Below are 22,057 nucleotides of genomic sequence, written 5' to 3' on the forward strand. Positions count from 1 at the left end.
GAACATGCACATATATGAGGCGGGAGACAAGCCACATGACCAACATTTAGCATTGTGATTAGAGTTGACCTTTGCTAATTTAGCTGGAGTAATAAATGCTCTATGAATGAAAAAGAAATAATGTTGTGTGATGTTAGCTGAAACCGATAAGTGTCTAATTTTAGAAAACAAACGGATCCAGATTTGATCCTCAAAGTTACACCCTAAATCATTTTCCCATTTAAGACGTATTGAGCAAACATCAAATGTTGAAGTGAGCATGCTATACATTTTAGAGGCTCTCAGTGCGCATGTCATGGTGATCTGTAATAATCTAAAGGCATCAGAGAAGTGATTAAGAGCATCTAGGCAGGAGTTACTGAAAATCAGCTTTGGGTATAGCAAATTTGGATTAGACTTGTTGAACGGAAAGAATAGAAGAACCATCCATAATGTGTTGGATGAATCTAATTCCTTTTTTAATCCATGACTTACAATTTAGGACCCTGTTGTTAATAAGTATATTCTTGTTGTGCCATAACAAAGGGGAAAGGTACTTATTGGGTGTTTTGGTATATGGGAAGAGAAAGGATGGTAGGGCTGTTACGGATGATTTTATAGGGTCTAAGATGTTCATGGAGGTATGTTTGAAAATATATATATGATCTGTAATGTTATATGGATAAACTGAGTTTTTTTCTAATGTACACCAAGTACAAGTATCCAAGATTTCAGGATCAGCGAACCAGTGACGGGATTGCTTAATGAGAAATGCAGAATGGTATAGCTTAAAGTCTGGGAATCTGACACCGCCCATTTCATACGGTGCTTTAAGTTTGGTTAGCACAATGCTTTTACTTTTCCTAGTTCCCCAAAGTAAGTTAAGTAGAATGGAATATATAGATTTGAAAAAGGAAAGAGATAATGGAACAGAAAGAAGCTGACGGTACTATAGTACAATAGGGGACAACATTATTTTTATTGTGTCCAATTGCCCCCACCAAGAGAGGTAAAGGGGGGACCATTTGGTTGTTAAATCTTTAAGAGTGTCCAGTATTACCTTAATATTAAGCTTGATGGTATCAATAATTGTAGGGGCAAACCGAATACCCAGGTTTTAATGGAACTATTACACCATTTAAGGCAGAAAATCTCAATGTCATGTTGGAAGCAGTAGGGATTTAAGGGCATAATTTATGATTTATGTCTATTTAATTTGTATCCTGATACTTTACCAAATTGTGATAAAGCATTGAGGAGATTAGGTAAGTGATGTTTGGGGCTTTTAATTAGAATAAGGATGTCATCTGCATATGCTGCAATTTTGGTACATGAGGCTCCTACTTGAATCCCTGGGATATTTTTGTTGGATTTTATTAATTCCAATAACGGTTCTAATGAAAGAATATATAGTAATGGTGAGAAGGAGCAGCCCTGTCTTGTACCCATGAGCAAGGGAAAGAAGGAGGATGTTTGACCATTTAAATACATTGAGGATTTGGGGGATGAATAAAGGAGTTTAACCAATGATATGAATTTATCACCACAACTGTGCTAGCGAAGGGTTTGAAACATAAAGTTCCAATCCACACGGTCAAAAGCCTTTTCCGCATCCAAAGCACCGTTTAACTGCCTTTTACAACAGCGCTTGCAAGACAAACCGGCATCTGGATGACTGATTAGGCGCAGCTTCTGCACAGCTTCAAGGTCTTGGTGAGAGGGTATACAATGTATTTCTGCATGGCTCTACATTCCTGCCTACGTTAGTATTTCAGACTTCAAGCTGTGGCCTCGCACTGTGTGTGAGTCTAAAGCATATAATCTATTTTGCAAAGCATCTATTAAAAGAAAAACAAAATGGCCAGTATTTACAAAATGGACTCCCTATGGTCACGTTCAGGTTTCCTGGTTTGCAAAGTTTGTCACATGATGCGATTCGCCTATGGCCAGCATACTATTCATATCATTCAGGCTATGTGATTACTTTTTCGGTATAACCAAGTGGTGGGCAGAATGAGGGTTTTGTAATGAGAGAGAGGAGGGCTACGGGAGTGACATGAATTTTAGAGATTTTAGAGGAAAAGTAGTGAGCAAAGGCATTAACAGGGAGGAGGCATTGGACATTGGCTTGGGAGGTGTCAGCAAAGCTTGGAGGGTAGATGGAAGGTTGTGGGGTGATTGTGAAGGGAGGAGATTGAGTTTGTGAAGAAGGAGGGTTTAGCAGAGTCCAGAATTGAAGGCAGCAAGGGAATTGTAGTAGGCTATGAGTAGGCGGGGGGCTGTGATTTGCACCAGCATCATAGGCCATGGCACATGTTTGTTTTGTGGGTCGGGATCTCCGAGGTGATCCAGGTCTGAGGACAGAGACTTGAAGGTGTGAATGGGGGTGAATGGTGTTGATGGTTAAACTGAGTCTTTATGCAAAGTGAATGTTAGAAAAAAGCACATTTAGTGGAAGAGGCATGAATAGGGGAGAGATAGAGCAGACATGTCCCCACATCATTAAGGGGCCATAGAGGCCTTTTGTATTTTCCCTTGATTATTGCATTGGAAAGACCTGGATTGAGGGAACGAGGTGTTGAAGTGAATAATGGAGTGGAAGTGAATAATGGAGTTATCTTAGCAAGTGGGTTTAATCGAGAGGTCAGAATATCAGAGCAAAGTAAAGAAAAGGACAACATCGAGAGTTCCCACAAGAGCTGGTAGGCTGGCTAGGGAGGGAGTAGGTAGGGTGGTCATACAGGAGGGAGTTAAGTTTACAGAAAGTGACTTTGGACTGCTTGGAAAATGTAAAGTATGTCATCATGACAAAGGGGATGTTGAAGGTAAGTGACTCAAGGAGAATGTTCAGATCAGGGAAGAAGGAGTTGAGTGGACCGGGGGTCTATAGAGAGCCAGAACAGTGACAGGAGTAGGAGGGATGAGTTGAATAATGGCATATTTAAATGAGGAAGAGATGTTGTCAGACAGGGATATGTGGCATCAGTGAGGGTCTCATTGATAAGGAAATCAACACCACCATCCTTCACAGCAGGTTTAGGAGAGTGGGAGAAGGTATCAGAGTCAGTGTGGAGATCTGCTAGTGTAGAAGAGTCATGAGGGTATATCCAGGTTTCTATGATAGCAAGAAATTAAAGTTGAGGGTGATAAGGAATGTCACTGGATCCGCATATTGGGCACGTTGTGTATTGGTTTTTAATCTGTTTTAGATCAACATTTCTCAGCATTAAGGTTGTTTATTCACACTTCATACAGACAAAAACAATGCATATTTCATAGTCCTTGAGCTATGAGGTCCAGTGAGAGGTACAGTACACTGCGAAGCGAGGCCTCTTCCCGCATTGAGCGTTCTGTGAGAATGGAGTGTAAATAAGCAACAGGGGAAGAGCTTTTACAGCAGATACTTTACATCCATGTGATTTCATTCAAGAGGAGGGCATGTGAGCTGCACACTGTGTGCCTTCTTCATGACACTCCCCGGGCTCGGCTGCTGCAGCTCCTCAGAAACATTCTGTACCCAGATGGGTTTCGTTCCTCCTGTAAACCAACCAAGCTTTGCTGCCCACGCCTCCATCCAGGAAAGGAGTTTACACTGAATAAATGAACATTTTATGACGTTTCAAGCTCGCTCAGATATCTGAGAAGTGCAGATACATTTGTCTGATGATGGGCGAAAAGAGTGAATTTAAAGGTTGTTCCTAAATCTAAACAGTACTTGTTAGACTCCTTAGTTTTCATATTTATGTTTGAAGCGCTCCACCTTTCACCCTGTGCCTGCGTCGTTAACTTTGGGACATAGCTTCGCTTTGAAATGTCTGATGATAATTTAACTTCTCACTCACACATGTACACACACCCCTCCCCATCCAACATTTTCCGTCGATGGTGGCCAACTTTACAAAATGGGCTTGCAGGTCATTTAAGACGTGGTAGCGCAGTGCACGTGGTTCCACACGGTGTCATTCACAGCCATGCCTCTCCCCATCATCAACTCTTTGGTAACATTAGAGGCACATGGCATTTTAGCACATACGCAGCACAAACGAATAACACAACTGTATGGCCATTATCCATGCAGGAACTGAACTGTTAGAGATCTGTCCAGGCCACATGCAAACCTCCTAATGAACACCAACAGAAGTGACTTCACAGGAAAGGGCACTGCAAGGAGCATCATCAATCTTTGATAGTTACTGTATCTGTACCCACACAGCCCCCATCCCCTTTTTATTCCTGCATTTATCAGACCTACCGTGTCTGCTGCCTTAAACCTAGCACTTGTAAATTGCTGGCTGCACTACCACTGTTTGTTGCCGTTATTATTTATTTATTTATTTATTTATTATTTATCTGTTTCTCCTCTACTTCGCACTTCCACTCCTCCCTTCTTCCATACACTTTTCCCCTCCCCCTCTCCCAAGCACTTGCACGTTCTCAATGTCACTGGGCCTAGTAAGATCGCTGTTTTGTTCTCCCCTGTTCCCCTCCCTTGCCTTGTCACGCTCTGAAACACTTGTGTACGAGCGCGATAGAAATAAAATATCAATATCAATATCAATGGTACTCACAGGCATGGCTTAATAACGTGGAAAGCTACAAATATGCAGGAATGCTAAATGGCATGCATTCATGAAAATAGATCTTACAGTGGAGGATTTAGGAGCTCAGGATCTGCATATTGTTTCAGAAAAGGAGTGAGTTTTCATTGCTAGGTTTAGCAGGCTTTTAAAAGGCTGATGGAAATGCCCACATTGTGCCTTTTTCATTCACCTGGAATAGCTCATGATCAGAGCCTGCGGTGCTGACCGGATTGGAAAGCAGGCCAAGAAGGCCTGGTACAAAGATTACTTTCTAATAAAAATGGAATTGCAGAGAGGAACCATGGCTGCCTATTCCTAACACTAAACATTTCATAAAAAGAAAGAAGGGATACTGCAGACTAAGTGGTGGCAAATACATGTTCAAGCATATGGGTATTGTAATGGGCTTTACCAACTCCTTGGTTGTGCAAATATGCCGGGAGAGCGAGGTGATAGGAAGGTCAAAACAAGAAAAGGCACTGCTGTAAAAAATGAGGATGAAAATGTGATCATATTAGACTGAGAGTGTTGCCACTGACTTGAAGCCACAGAAGCAAGCTCTCCTCGAACAGATGCTTTCCTATGCTGGCAGCATGGCGCTGAGCATGGATTTCCTGGTTTGCCAGCGCAGTACCCTTGCAATACATGAGGCCACCTGATCGGCACCTCACAGAATCAGGCTGCCGATCCTCCGTGATGCCCCCTTCACAGGAACCGAAGGAGCATCATGATTGCAGCTCCCCTCCTATCTTTCTACAAAGATCAGAGGAAACATGCCTACCTGTTTCAGCCCTAGTCCCCAAATTTACCAGGATTGCATGCACAGATGCCTGGATTGCCAGCTGAACTTCATTTACAGATAGGGAAAATAAAACTGCAATCAAACTTCTGTTGTTCAACATGTTTCTGTAACAGTTTATATGTTGTCGGGTTCCTTTATTATGAGGTTTGTGTACTTTTAAATTCATTTCCAAAGTACTAACTAGAAATTATTTGATATGCAGTTGCGTGCCTAAACTGCTGACAGCAATCAAATCCTGGCTTCCTCACTTAACCAAAATATGTGATCTGGGCAATCATTTTATCATTCAATTTCATTGTGCGTTTCCTGACATACTTGTGATCTCCTACAGTGTAGAAATGTCACTGTCAAAGATTATGGTTTTTGGAAAAGTGGAAATGTTTCATTTGTAGGAACCTATTGACCATACAAAGAAATATGTGTTGCTTCCAATTGTATGGGTCGCCCTGAGGATCTTCGTTATAGTTGCTGCTACGTACAGATGAAAGGAGTTTCAGTATATTACAATTAGGGTATTGCCTATTGCTGCGCCGGCCCACGTAAGAAAGGCCTGTTTATTTTCTTAACAAAAAAGGCACCATTAGCACCCATGTAGGAAACTACACGTGTGCTAAGTGGTGAAGAGGGAGCAGGGGAGGGAAGGGAAGTGGGTACTGGCCGCCCAGGCTCCTCCGAACATGGGCTTGTAATAGAGAATGCAGTCCCCGTCCAAGCATCCTGATTGCGCAGTGCCCCCTCCCAGGGTGCTAATGAAAATGAATAATTTTTTGGAATACTTTGCTATGTCTACATATAACTTTTAAGTACTTTAATTACAAGTTAATAAAACAAACCTTTCTTAATATTGCAAACCCAACATATTTGAGGACTGGTATGATTATATAAACAGACTCCTTTCCTAAACTATGTGGGGGAAAAGTGCTGGAGAGTGGGTGAGGATAAATAGGTGTAATGCTTATGTTACTGCCATGTATTTTATAATTTTGGGGGCAGAGGGCGGTTGCAGTGTAGGGTTTGTAAAATGGGGTGCGTGCTTGAGTTTCAGTTTTGTCGCTATACTGTCTAGAAACTACCCTGGAAGGAGGCTACACAACTATTGAAGGAGAATAGAAAGTACTTATTTAAGCAATAATGTAGCTTTCTGGGGTCCATACCGGGTGGTAGTGGCCAGAGCCCAAGTTAATACTAGGTTGTTCATAAAACAGAACATTATGGCTATTAGTTTCCTGGGGCAAACGTTTACAGAGCTACTGGTGAACTAACAGATGGAAGCCATGGAATGGGGTAGGGTCGCAATCCGTGGATTCTGTTTATGTATAAGAACAGAAACATGGCCACCATGAAAATGGTAGCCAGGGTCCCGAGCAGAATCACACTTCCTTTTCCATGGCATGTATGTTGAGGTGCCAGTGACATAGCGACACACCGTCTACCGCACAGCAATTCAGCAAGCAAGTGGAGTGCCCACTAGGCAGCACGCAGGATGCGTCCCATTTGGGCCATAAGCTGCAGGATTATTATACACTGGATCCCACACCACCGGGATCTGGCATCAAATAATAGGGGGGCCTTTAGCAGCACCGGTGCAATTTACGCTATCCCCTGAACCTTACCTTTGAAAGGAAGCTGAGAAACACAAGCACAACTATCACTTCCTGCAATGCTTTGGGTTTCCGGTAAGAGTTCTAGGTACCATATTATAATACACAGGGAGGTGCAGCTGTTCGCAGTATTTCTACCAACCCTACGTGATCTTATATCTTGAATTTAAGCCTCATTCAAAATCCATATATGTACAGGTACACTTCAATATCCATATAGGCACAGGTACACTTCAACATCCATAGGTACAGGTACACTTCAATATCCATATAGGCACAGGTACACTTCAACATCCATAGGTACAGGTACACTTCAATATCCATATAGGCACAGGTACACTACAATATCCATAGGTACAGGTACACTTCAATATCCATATAGGCACAGGTACACTTCAATATCCATAGGTACAGGTACACTTCAATATCCATAGGTACAGGTACACTTCAATATCTATATAGGCACAGGTACACTTCAATACCCATAGGTACAGGTACACTTCAATATCCGTATAGGCACAGGTACACTTCAATATCCATAGGTACAGGTACACTTCAATATCTATATAGGCACAGGTACACTTCAATATCCATAGGTACACTTCAATATCCATATAGGCACAGGTACACTTCAATATCCGTATAGGCACAGGTACACTTCAATATCCATAGGTACAGGTACACTTCAATATCCGTATAGGCACAGGTACACTTCAATATCCATAGGTACAGGTACACTTTAATATCCGTATAGGCACAGGTACACTTCAATATCCATAGGTACAGGCACACTTCAATATCCATAGGCACAGGTACACTTCAATATCCATAGGTAGAGGTACACTTCTATATCCGTATTGGTACAAGTACACTTTAATATCCATAGGTACAGGCACACTTCAATATCCATAGGCACAGGTACACTTCAATATCCGTATAGGCACATGTACACTTCAATATCCATAGGTACAGGTACACTTCTATATCCATAGGTACAGGTACACTTCTATATCCATAGGTACAGGTACACTTCTATATCCGTATTGGTACAGGTACACTTCATTATCCATAGGTACAGGTACACTTCAATATCCGTATATGCACAGGTAAAATTCAATATCCGTATAGGCACAGGTATAATTATGCGTATAGGCACAAGTACAATTCAATATCCATAGAGGCACAGGCACATACCATAATATAAGAACTACATTTGTGATGCCCGCGACCGAACCCGGGTGATTCACTGCCTATTTAACCATTTAGTGTTCAATGATACCCCTGTAAAAAAGATGCTTGAATACTAGTGGATGGGCTATATAATGACTTTAAAACATGAGATAAAGAATGCATCTTTTTACATGATTGTACCCAAGAAGTGTCCATGATAAAATAATGACTTGCTTGAGGTTTTCATGATCTGGTTTGTTTGGACAATACTACTGCGTATGAGTTTTTTAATGTTGCACATGCTTGTGGTGTATAATAGTCATGGACATTGATATGGCATGATATTCCCATGAGTACTTTGGAACCCTGAGGAAAACGTGGGAGCGGTGCAATTGAAATCACGACTGCATTGTGACTTGTGATTTCAATAGACACACAGTGTGGAATAGCTGCCCACAGAACTAGCATATCCCTTACCTTGAAACACGTGTCAGTTACGAATGGCACTTCTTATTTTGGTCTATTTTACCCCATAGGAATGGAATCCTTACAGAGGGAGATACAAGGGGGTTGTCCTGACGTCTGGAATCAAGGGTTTACCTTTAGGTTTCTGTATACTCAATGTTATGCTGTCATGTTTAACACAATCCAACTTATTCTGTGTACAATAGAACTCAAGTGACTTAATAGTCAGACACTAATATTCAGCAGAATCAGCGTGTGGCTGTTTATTTGCTTCTTTTAGTATACATTCTTCTGTATCATTTTCGTATTTTCTTATTTCTTCAGTTTTTTACACATATTGTTTTTGAAAAGACTCATTCAATAAATTTTGTAACTTTTTCATATACACAGTGGTGCAGTGAAAATTGTGTGAAACCATCACCTACAGTGACTTGTGATAGAACATGTATACATTAATTTCATCCATGAAATGCAAGTAATAATAACAAGCTACATTGCAATGGCAGGCAAGAGGGTGACCTAACACTTACAGTGACTGTGGCTTTTTAACATGGTGAAATACTTTCTTTGAATGCTTAATATGAGAGACACCTGTGATGTGAATACATTGTTCTATAATAAACTTAATTTCTAAATGTCCTCAGTGTTAAAACAGTGGTTCAACCCCATATTGTTTCAGGAGGTGTCAGTGAGAGGCAGGAGCGGGATATTGAAGGCGAGGCATGAAACGTGTTGTGCTGGGAATAGGTGTGCGGTAAGAGGTTGAGCAGCGGGAAGGAGCAGGGACGCCATGGTGGGACCCAAGGGCAGGCCCACAAATGGCGCACAGGGAATAAGGCACCACTGACCAACTTTGAACATGGGCTTCTATCTGTTAATAATGCCTGCGATCATGCAAAGCTGGTTGGCCGGCGTGAATTCCCTGGTTGATCCTGGCACATGAGATCCCACTAGCTGTTGCATTTTCGTGATTTCACATTCCCGCCTGGTCCCCACCAATACATTTGTGAAGGTGAGACATCCATACTCCATACACACATAATGACCTGCAGAGCATGACAGTCAATATCGTTTGGCACAGCAGAGTGCACCAGCTCGGTCCTAACGTGTGGCAACATCGAAAAGTGGGCAGGGACTCTATCTTTCTACATTTTCATTGAAAGTAGTCAATAATCATTAGATTTACTAGATCGGTATGACGTTCATTTATCGACAGCGATGTTTTTTAAAACTTTTTTCTGCCAAACAAATCAATTGAAAAAATAGTGCGGTGTGGGAAAGGCTATGTGAGGGTTGGGGGGTCGGGAATAGTGTTAAATTAATAGGAGAAAGGGTTCAGGGGGATCCCCAAAAAGAAAAAACATGTTAATGGTTATTTATGGAAAACAAATCGAGGAAATCCCCATCGAGAAATGACTGTCCATAAATGAACGTAGGACCACTAGATGATAACTCGGATGTTTAACTGTGCCACAGGCTGCAGAATCAATATTGCCCTTACCTTTAGCAGTAAGTACCCTTCTGTAATGGGTCGCCATGTGATCCTGGATGATGTACTGAGTTGACAGCTTGCACGAGGACCCCGGATGAAAGGCTGTGAGGAAAGCATACAATCACTCAACTTGCTTGCTCGAACGCGGACAGAAGAAGACTTTTTTTGTTTACAATTGTCATAGTACAGTTTGCATGTTCTGTTAAGGATTGGAACCTTCACTGTCACTGCATTGTATAATGGTGAAAAATTGGATGCAAAGCAAAACCACTACGTGTGCGTTAAAAGGGTGAATCAACTCTCCTTGCTGCTAAGCATTAACACCGAATTTTAAAGCTTCTGGGCAATGCGGCCACAACAGGCCATTTCACGAAGCATACAGCCTAATTCTGAAGAATAACCCATGCGCCGTTCTGATGGTCTCGGACCGTTTCAACAAAGTACATTACTTCATGGTAATTTTCTCTGTTGCAAACACTTCATATTACTTCAAATTTGTTACATGTATTTGCAGGTTCAGGGTTGAATGGGGGGTTTAGGGGCTTCCAGGTAAGGTTAGTAGTGAAGGGGAAAAGGGAATGGAAGACCCCCCAAACAAAACAAAAAAACAAATCGATTAAAAATGTGAAGTGTTTTACCACAAAGGGATTTACTTTGGTAATGACGTAGGGCCGTGTCTGATAGCCTCCTAGCTGCACTGATAGAGGCTGACTCAATGAGATGATTATTTTAGGGTGTACCTTGCAGCTGGCGGAGGTTTCATATAGGTATGGTGTAATTTACCCCAAAAATGGAAATCACTAGATTCCCGAGTTAATCCGCGAGGCACTTCCACCTCTCTGCAAAACAGCGGACGATTGATCTGATTCGCTAGGAAAGCACGCTTACTCCTGTAGACCAATGGGAACATTTGCCAGCAAAATATCAGGTGGATGAAGTTTTTGACTGAAAAAGATGCCCAAAACCATTTTCGGACGCAACTTGAATTTTATTTCTATGCACATGGTGTCCGCATTCCCATCCAACCCACTCAGTTCCGTACATACATGTTCACTTTCACAATCCTCAGACCACATGCATGTGAAGAAGTGTACGGTGCACACCCAGCAACAAACTACAGGTTTGAGCAGATAGAGTCTTTTTTTGTCTGTATACCATGCAAGTTCCACTGTGCTTCATTTCCACTAATACGCCACTGACACATCCAGTATGTCATGGACCCACCTATTCCAGGTGAGAGATCGGTCGGTGCAAACTGTGCAACTTGGTGGAACTTTGGCTCAGACATTGGCTTGGTGTACACTCATACATTTGATGAAGACTCTGAGAACAACCGCAAGAAGTGACAGAAGAAGCCAAGTACCTGACCGTGTGCCCTAACAACAAAGCGCCATCAATGGCGGCAAGGTACGTATAATACACCACTCCACTGGCCGCAGGCATGGCTATCTACACACAACAGTATACAGCAAGGACTACAACAAAATGTGGTTGAGCTTTTCACATAAATTCTCCGCCTACTTACACCATACTAAGGGCCTCATCAAGAGTTGGGCTGTATTCCCGGCTGTAATACCGCCGACTGTAATAGCCCTAGCACCGACTGGTCCAGTTGTATTACCACCGGATCATGGGTTGGGCCTTAACGGTAAATCCCCATTCCAGAATGGGTCCATTGGATCCAATGGGGAATTTCCGGTGTTACTGCAGGCTAATAGAGCTGGCTGTAATACAGCCGAAAACAGGGATTTTCACCTCCAGAAAAAAGCTGGAGGTAAAACAGCCGATTTAGCGCCCAACTCGTGATAGGGCCAGCCCTTAAATGCGGCGGTAATACCGTTACCACTGCATTTAAGGGCTACAGCCCAACACGTGATGAGGCCCTATGCCTCAACACCTCTGATAGCAGAATGCAGAGCAGGCCTATGACGAATTTGGGCACACTGAACACATAGCGAGTCTCTCTACTCTGCTCAGCACCCATCCACATGCCTGACCACACGGGCTGCTTCTCTACCGGAGTCTGGCCAGCACGGATAAGCCTTTTTTTGGGACAAATGCACACACACATCCTAGTCGTGCTCCATGACCTCCAACACTCTGGACTTCGGTCCTCCGAGGGCGTACCCACAAACATGAGACTATACTAATGGTAAAATGGCGCTATACAAATGACAAGTACAGCACAAGTCTCATCTTTTTATGAATCGCGAGGGAGATCCGCTAATGTAACCTGCACCTTTTCCCAGGCATAAGTTAGACATGTGCATGGAAAAAGCTTTGTGAAACTTCCACATCAATTTTAAACTGTATTATCTGAGCACAATGAAATGGCCAAAGCCAGTAACTACAATGCTTCATTTTCAATTCCCCCAGAAATAAACAGCTTTATAGTGTTACGCTCATTTCCATAAAACGCCCATACAACGGCACACCTTGGCAAACTGGAACAAGTACATCTCGGCTGTTCAAATCCACATAGATTTCAGCCAAAGAGGTCTAATAGTTGCTAAAATAACCATGCACACTGAGTTGTACGATGATGTAAGTAACAAGAGCAGAAAAATAACGATTATAACATGAGGGTTGCAAAAACTAGGAATTCAAAACTTGAGGTGGCACAAACCCTTAACATCTTGTCTTCACACAGTTGGACTACAGTTGGCCAATTTTCCAAAATAATGTTGCAGAGCACTTAATATGTGCTTCCAATCATAAATCGGAATACTCGTTGGGGCATATGCCCAGGTTGAAATCCTGCTGTGATTAAATATCCAGGCTGCTGCATAGAGATATATTGCCCGATGTGTGCACATGACCCATATATATTTTTTTTAATAAAGCATTTAGTAAAATTACAAACATTTGCTTTGAATTAATTTGCCTTCACTACAAGAGCCAAGAAAATCAATCACATATACATCACGAGTTTGGTGGTAACCCTTAAATGCGGCAGTAATGCCATTACCACTGCATTTAAGGGTCTGCCAAATCACGGGTTTGGCAGGATTTACCACCAGCTTTGTGCTGGGGGTAAATCTGCCGCATATTTGCCTGTTTTTGGTGCAATTACCACACAGTAATACCGGCGACAGTAGTCACACCAAAATTCCCTATTGGGCTCAATGGGGAATGGGGAATGGGGAATTCCCGAATGGGGAATTCCTGTTCCGCCAAACCTGTTATCCGACGCTAATAGCGCCAGACCCTTCGGCGGTAGCGCTATTAGCGTGGCCGGTATCCTGGGTACTATGATGTCATGCAGTATCCTTGTTCTTTCAGTCCTTAGCTGTTTACAGAACATAATTAAGTGTTGTAGTGATTCCACTCCTTGTCCACAAAAGCGACACTTAGTATTGTTTGTTATGTCATACTCATTAAGTTCTCTTTTGTTCTCAGGACATTTAGCCTAAATCTCAGAATTAAGTCAATGCGTTTTTGGTTTGCTCATTTTTTTAGGTATTCTGGCGCTACTCCTGGAAGGAGTATTAGTTTTCCTGATAATGTATCTACCTTGTAGGTAATTCGGATGCGTTCTGTTTCTGCCCGATAAATGGATATGAGTAAAGTCTTTACTTTTTTTTTTGGATGATTCCATAGAATCTCGGGGTTTGCTTTTAGATCTGTGAAAATTTCAATGCATTTTTCCCGCCATAATACCAGCGGCCAAAATCTGGTCTTTCGGTTCCTGAATTGATGATGTTATATTGCGGTGGACAGAAAGATGATTCCACTTTTCTGAAAGTAGTTAGAGCTTTCCAAATGAGTTGACTATGTAGCAAATATAGTTCCAGGTCATGTCGTAGGACTCCAATTGGTACTGTTTTCGGTAGTCTTAATATTCTCTTCCAGAAAGAGCCGTCAAGTATGTCCCATTTCTCCCACGGTATTCCTAGGCCAGTCTCGCCTGCATAAGTTATAGTGGGAACCACTTTTTGATTGTAAAAGTCTATGATGGGTTACATAGTACATTTTCCATATTTTCTTTTAAGGATCAGGGGTTGTGCTGTTAGTTGATTCATTTTGAGCTGCAGACGTTCAATTCAGGGTTTTTCTCCTCTGTCTGAGCTGATTTTTACTACTGGAAATGGTTTATTGCCAAGACACCATTTGGATGATTTTTTTAGTCGGGTCTGAGCTTTTTTGATTGCAAGAATTTCCCATTTGTTGGTATTTATTTTCTGGGCGTTCTCATCAACATACTTTTGAAGTGCATATATTTTGTTTTGGAGACCGACGGGAGTTTTATCTTGTGGGATGTATTTACCCATGCATCCGAGCCATACCTCAAAACTGTGCAGTACTGACATGGAAAACATCATGATGGCCAGAGCTTCCCAGAAAATGCACAGGGAAATGCATGAAGAATAGGCTGCCACTCATTTTTGCCGATGTTATGGGCACAGAAGGACACTGCCTAAAACCACCATTGGACTACCCACACAGTAGTCTGAAACCATTGGGAATGGCAATGCTGATTGCCAAAAGCAAACCCATAACTGTGGAGAATTCATTTTCTTAAATCCCAAAAAGGGGTGCAGTACCAGTACTCACCACTATCCAAAAGCCGGCGTTTTAAAACCACCAGATTTTACTTTTTTTTGTAGAAAACTGAATAAATGAACCTAAAACAGGCCAAAGAAAGACTTACTGAGAGGTGGATCCAATGTAAAGTTATATTCTGAAGTGACTTGAAGGTTTATAACAAGACTGGCTGAGCTGGGGATTTCAGCAGTTTAAGTAAATTTGGACTGAAAGACACTACAAATCTCAAGGTTTAAAAGAAATGAGTGACCTACTTTGAGTGTCACATAGGTTGCAATTGTTTAAATGTCATAGTTTTGAACTTAGAATCAGCATTCTAGCTGCATATGTAAAAAAAAATGTCTTGACTTAAACTGGGGAACAAAAAGTGACATTTTATCTGAAACTTGGCTTAAGGAACTGAATTCTGCCTGGCAACTACCCCCATCAGGAGTGAAACTTGAGTCACAGCTGTGTTCCCAGGCCTAGCTGCCCTTTTGCTGCTCACACCAAAAGAGATATGACACTTCCCTGATTGAATTACCTGGGCTCTGCAGGAAATTGAACAAAGCCCTGTCCTGACTCAGGCAAATGTTTTATTGGCGGGAGTCGTAAATGGAGCTTCCTCTTGGCAGAAGCTGGGAGGGGCAGGGTCTCTGAGCTTGGCAGAAACTGGAAAGACTGGTTTCTGTACCATGTGACCTGAAAAGACACACCTCTATAGCCAGAATATGGTTTTAGAAAAAGATGAATAACTCATAGTACGGACATGTGAAAATTTTATAAATGACACCATAATTCTTGTGATTTTTCTGCCCACATTTTAAGACGTGCTAGGACCCGGTGGTATGTTCAGGGGGGTTTTAGCGGAAAAGAGGATATTACTCAAAATGTGTGCATGTGAAAAATCTGACACTTCATCAACTAATGTCCATACTCCTTGCGCACATGTGTGTAAATTTGGGTCAATGTCCGGAATTGCAAAATCAGTTAAAAAGTGAAATATGTGCCATTTCTGAATGCAAGCCCCCAGGAAGAGCAAAGTTTGGACAGGGTATATCTCCTGTGATATGTGATGTGTGCATGTAATTTTAAACCAATGTTTACCTGTGCAAATATGTCTTTTGTTATCAAATATAGAATGTGTGCAATTTGACTGGGGAGTGTCCTCTCTGCAAGGCTGTAAAATGACATCACTCTGACACAACTTAGCTGTAGTGTTGAATTGAATCCTCTTACAAATTGGGGGTTCGGGCCGGACGTTTGGGTTAGAATACCACTTGTGCAGCTTAATACAGCGTGCCAGCTGACCAGATACACATATCCGGTCGGATCACCAGGCTGTGTTACGCTGTAAAGCATTCCTCAAAAGGGACACTCCAAGAAAAGTTCTGTTCTGCAAAAATAAAATACTAACTTCTGTAAGTCAGGACAGAGACCAATCTCTAGAATGACGACCTTGGTAGATATAAAAATAGCCAGAGAGCACTTCTTACATAAACTATTTGTGAGAGGTGAATGGGCTGAGCAGGGCCAGGAGGCCTGGTTGCAGGCCATCACGCAACAGGCCACTGAAACAGGGTCAGACTATGGAGAGATCAGGGTCCATTACATGTGGCCCTGAGTGAACTATATATGGCTCCTAAGGCCAAAGATGAACACGACAAGATTGTTAGGATAGCGGCATATTTATATATATATATGGGAGCCATACAGAATAAATGTGCTGAAGGCCATGATCTGGCAAAAAGGCAACAGATGGCGTTAGAGAAGGCCCAATCTGATCTGGACTCTTCTGAGCAAAGGCTGCACAGAAGCCAGGAGTCAGAAAATGAGACCAGACAGTACATCACTAAAATAAAGGAGGATATGGATGTGCTGCAAAAGGAAAAGTCAGAACAGGATACCAGATTTCGGGCCTTGCAGAAGGAACACCAAGAAGGTTTGGACTCCCTACTGCAAAGCCAGAAAAAGCTGGAGCAACAACTGGACTTCAACAGGGTATGTGCTGAGCAGGTAGTCACCCTGCAAGGCCACCTAGATAGGGAAAAGGCAGAAAGCAATAAACTGATTCTGAAAGACCTGGATACCCAGGCAGAGTTTGATGAAGAGCGCCGGAAAGCTGGTGCCCTTCAAAGGCAGAGGGACGACCTGGCAGCACAGATGCAGGCTCTCAGTCAGGAAAGAGACACTTTAGGCCAGGAAGTCTGCCACTTAAAAAAGGGAATTGAAGAAAATCACCTGGCCCTCCAGGGGCTGGGTGACCTCCAAAAAGAAAACCAGAACTTGGTAGAGCACACCAGAAGGGTGGAAGATGCTCTGGCAAGAAAGGAGCAGGCCGGTAGGGATGGGACTCAGGAGGTAAACCTCCTGCAGCAAAGACTGGCCCAGTTCTCCAGGACCAACCAGGAAGCACAGAGGGAAAATGAGGCCCTCTGTCAACACAATGATAGGCTCCAACAACAGGTAGCGATGCAGGAGAGACTGATAGAGTCTAGTAAGGCCTTGACTGAGGAACTGAAAGCACAAATGCAGGCTCTTGCATTGCAACAGGGAGCAGGGGCGGATAGAGATGAGGTCCGCTGGGAAAGAGAGACTCCTGACCATAACCGCAGGACCCCTAACATCAGGGGCCTTCATCTCCCACAGTCCCTGGACTCTACCACCCCCATGTCCCCTGGCGCACATGAGCACAGGGCCACAGGGATGGCAGATTACTATCCAGCTAAGAGTATGGGGCTCATAGGCCAGTACCACTCAGGAATGGAGGGGTGGGCATCCGGGTATGGGCACCCAAGTACAGTACAGTTCAATGGGGAACCCCAGGAGAGTAGGCCCCTTAAGGGCATCCTGAAAACCTCTGCCCAGTTAGGTCAGTGGAGGGGGTACCCATCAAATCCTGGCAGCAAGGAGGAATCTGAAGACTCCTCTGAACTGCGCAGGACACAGGAGACCAGGTCCCCACATTCTGCCAGCCATTCCCAGGCTCGCAGAATCCGGGAAAACCTGGAAGAACAGACAGGAACCTCTGGGAGCAGTGCCTCTGAATCCGAGGACGAATGGACAAGGGTTACCCGAACCAAAAAGGCCAATAAGGCAAAAAGGGCCTTGCTTAAGGACCCCTTAAAGCAGATTAAGGCGATCAGGAGCGTCATCACGCCTTACCATAAGAACGCTAAGTATTCTGTTTGGGAGCACTTAGAGTTGTTTGAGCAAATGATGGAGATTTTCCATTTGAAGGACAGCCAAAGCTGTATTCAATATGTAAAGTGGACCTTCTCCCCGGAATACTCCAGTTTCTTTGCGGGGCTGGAGGACCAAAATCATTTAAGATGGTCCACCTATAAGGCGGCCATCTTGAAACATTTTTCTGTTCACAGAAATCCTCAAAAGGCTCGCAAGGCAGCCTACAATTTGCAATGTGGGGAGGATCAGGCCCCACAAGAATTTGTGCAGGAGTTAAAGCGTGCTTTTGCGCAGACCACCAGAAGGGTGCGCACAGACAGTAGAGAATTCATTAATACATTTTTTCATGCCTTGCCCAAATACATAATGACCCAGCTCGTGAGGGATTTTCACGAGAAAAGATCTTTAGACTGGGTCATTGAACAGGCTACCCGGATCTATGAGGTGCAGAAACCGGTAGATAGCAAAAGTAATGCCCAGAAAAACCCCAAAGCCAACAGCACCCCTGCTGCTGCCAAGGTGGCAGAGGTAAAGGTCACCCCCGTTTTGGATTTGGAGATGGGGGGGCCTAAAAACCTACCTGTACCTAATAATGCTATGCCCAGGAGGTCCTCGGGTCAGTCACAGACAGGGAGCCAAGGAGGCAGCCCCACAAATGGGGTCCCTCGCTCTCCTGATTATGTAAGTCCCCGTTACAAGGGAAATCGACCCATCCTGGGTTATGTGTGGACTCCTCCAGCCCAAGGGGGGGGATCCAGCCAAGCACCTAACCCAGGGAACTTCCCTCCAAACTTCCCACAGGAGGGCAGAAATTTACCAAACCCTGGGCAGAACTTTTTCCCCAGATATCCACCCGACTTTCAGCCCCAAAACCATCCATCCTTCTTTCCCCAATTCCCTGAGCCCAGACAACCTAATCCGGGAGAGGGGAGGCCAAGGGTGGAGGGGTACCCAAATCTTCCCAATCCGGGGTATTACCAGAGAAGGGACAGCTACCCTTCCCGGGATCAGCCCAGGGGAGAAAACAGGGCCCCGTATCAGCCTGAGCGGGTTTCCCAGTTAGAGCGCCAGGTTCAAAACATGGCGCGGGATCTGGGTCACATACTGAGGGCTCAGCAGAACCCTCAGATCGGCATGCCGGCGCAGAACGCACCCAACTCTGGACCTGGTGCTCCAGAACAATGACGGGGGCAGCACCCCGATAACTCACCGGTTCCCAGGGAGGAGGCACAAGGGGAAGGGGGGTGTAAAGCCTTGGAGGAAGCTTCCTTCCTCACTTGTAAACAGCCCCTGGAAACCCAGGAACCGGAAACAAAATCTCTTGCCCCTGAAAGTCTGCCTCCTAAGGAGCAGAGGGGGGGGTAGGAGAAACAAAAGACCCAAACAGACTCAGTTTGAGGAGGAGGTACAGGTCTTCCAATTTGAGGGAGAGGGATCCTCAGAGGATCCTGGGAAAAGAATCTTCTCCTTCAGAGAGGGGGGAACTCCTCCCAAAGAAAAATGGGTCCCTAGGGATGCAAATCCAGACTGGGGAGATGTGGAGACTGAGCTACCGCCGCCCACCATCTCATCCCAGAACCAACAGCAAGAAAATCCCCTGGTTCAAACCCATCCTGGTGACTGCCTCCAAAAAGGGGGGGGCGGCCCGGAACCGGAGCCAGGGGAACCCACAATGGCTCTGATCTCCAGTTGCCAACTTTTTCTTTCAGATTCCCAAGGCTCTCCACAGAATTCTGCCCAAATCTCTTCGCTAGCGATGTCCAAAACCAGAAAATTAGCCCACCAGTTGTCCAAAAATGTACATTATCTGTGCCCCCTTGAGGAGAAGGAGGGAAGATATTATGCCCCGGTACAAGTACAGGGGCAGGGTACAATCTTGGCACTGGTGGACACTGGATCTCAAGCTACCCTTCTGTCCAGAAGGGCCTTTGACGAACTGAATGCAGGAAGGGGAGAGAATTACCAAATTCCTCTCACCTCTCTTCCTGGACAACTGCAGAACTTTGACGGGAAGGAAATTCCCGTTGAGGGGACTGCAGACTTGGACATTAAGATCGGGCGACACAAGTTGAAACACCCAGTCATAGTTGTGACTCCAGAGGGCACCCTTTGTTTACTAGGGAATGACCTCCTGAGAAGGTTGTCACCCCTAATAGACTGCGTAAACAAGGTCCTCTGGACCCAGACTAGCCGACCCATAAAATTAAAACAGAGTGTCAACCATGTAAGTTTAAACGGCACCTGCCACATGGTTGAACAAAAATCTGACCAAGTAGAATTTCACTTCCAGAATAGCCAAATTCCAGACGTGACAGTAATAGCAGTAGGACAACAGACTGGTGATGGAGGGTCCTCTCTATTTCTGAAAATCAACCTTCCTTCCAATCTAAAGTGGTATTCCACGCTGGAAGGAAACACTCTGAAATTCTATACCAATCCACAATCTGAAACTCCCACTCCTATAGTCCAGAAAGATGTGAAATCAGCTCAGAACCTGGCTGATATTCAGCAAATTGGAGAGCAGTTGTTCATCCCTGTTCAGTTAAATGATGGGAAGGACTCTGTTCTCGCTCGAGTGTGTGTGAACAACGGTAAGAGCTTCATCAGCGAAGCCATGTTCCGCCAACTCCCAAAAGATCCAGCCATTCCCACCTTCAAACTGATAGACAAATGGGAAATGGACCTGGAAGCACCTAATTCCAAACATCTCCTGCCAAGCAGGTGTATGCTCAAAATCTCCATTGGCAACAAGAGCATAGTCCACAATTGTTGGGTCGTGCGAGACGTCCCTGCCGCCTTTTACTTAGGCAGTGACATTCTCAATCGCTTTGCCATTAGTTTGGACCTAATAAACTTCAAAGCTTGGTCCCGATTAGCGGATAATCCCATGAGCTTTGATGATCCAGAAAAAGCATTTAGGTCAGCACAATTGCTACCTTATGCAGTTGAAATTCAGGTTAAAGAGGAAGTCACCATCCCAGAAAGGACCCGACAATTCTCCCTGGAAGTGAAAGTCAAAAGGGGACAAGAGTTGAAAAACCCTGATGCTTACATACATCTAAATGCTTCTCTCCAACAGCAAGGGTTGGGGGTAAACCCAACTCCATTAGTCAACATAGAACATGACACCATTCCAATAGAGGTGGATAACAGCGACTTAAAGAGTATTACTCTAGCCGCAGGCACCATTATTGGAATGGCGGTTGATGACCGACATTTTTCTATAGATTTAGGTAATGAACTGTTAGTGCCAATCCCCAAGGACTGTTTTGACAGTGACAGTGATGACAACGCAACACCAGACAGGATTTTTACCCGGCATGGGGGGAACTTCCTGGTGTACACTTCCTGCCCCTATGGTAAGGAAGATGTGACTTGTGACTTCAGGAGGGATGAGGTGATTTTCCAGGTCCATGAGGGCTGCCTTTCCCACCTGAAGCCTCCAGTCCAAATCAGCACTCTGACCAGGGACTTCTCCACCCAGCTGGAGGAGGCCGCTGAAATAGCCAAACCAGAAGTCTTTCCAGGCTTCAGGCAGATGGTGGAAGAGAGAGTCAACCTAGCTGATGCCTGTGTGACTCTGGAACAAAAGCAAAAGTTGAAACAAGTTTTCTTGGATTTCCAAGATCTCTTTGCGGTAGACTCATATGACTGTGGTCGCACAGACATCCACACCACAACAATCCCCACGGACCCTGGCATGACTCCAGTGTTTGTGAAGCAATATCGTTTGCCTCTCGCATCCATGGAGTCCCTTACTGAAATAATTAAGAACCTTGAGTCCAGGGGAATAATCCGTCCAGTCCACAGCACCTTCAATAATCCGGTGCTGGGAATATTGAAGCCAAACGGCCAGTGGAGACTCTGCGCCGACCTCAGGGAGCTCAACAAACGGGTCCATACTTCCCGATGGCCTCTGCCCTACATTGACCAAGGGCTGGCCCAGATCCAGGGGTCACAGGTATTCACTGCAATAGACCTGACCAATGGATACTGGACTGTGCCTGTCAGCAGGGAGGACCAATACGAACTGGCTTTTACCTTTGGGGGCCAGCAGTACACATGGACCCGGACTCCCTTCGGATACCTCAACTCCGGCAATGAATTCAACATTTTCCTACATAAGGCCATGCCCGACTTGGGTGCGAGGGGTAACCTGGCTTATGTAGATGATGTCCTCATCAAAAGCTCAACTGTGGAGGAACACATAGCGGAGATCCGTTATGTTCTGACACAGTTGAGGGCCGCCGGAGCAAAA

The 22,057-nt window shown here is 44.3% G+C and overlaps 1 protein-coding gene across 1 annotated transcript in view; it reads right to left on the reverse strand.

Annotated features, from left to right (window-relative positions):
* The window catches only part of LOC138468137 (spermatogenesis-associated protein 7-like), a 1,832,011-nt gene that overhangs the window by 1,204,626 nt on the left and 605,328 nt on the right, over positions 1-22,057 (reverse strand). The window contains exon 3 of the mRNA XM_069608567.1: positions 10,099-10,191. Coding sequence (XP_069464668.1) covers positions 10,099-10,191 — 93 coding nt within the window. The remainder of the gene's footprint in view (positions 1-10,098; positions 10,192-22,057) is intronic.

The sequence above is a fragment of the Ambystoma mexicanum genome, chromosome 4q (genome assembly GCF_040938575.1).
Source record: "Ambystoma mexicanum isolate Mex_15411 chromosome 4q, UKY_AmexF1_1, whole genome shotgun sequence".
NCBI lineage: Eukaryota > Metazoa > Chordata > Amphibia > Caudata > Ambystomatidae > Ambystoma > Ambystoma mexicanum.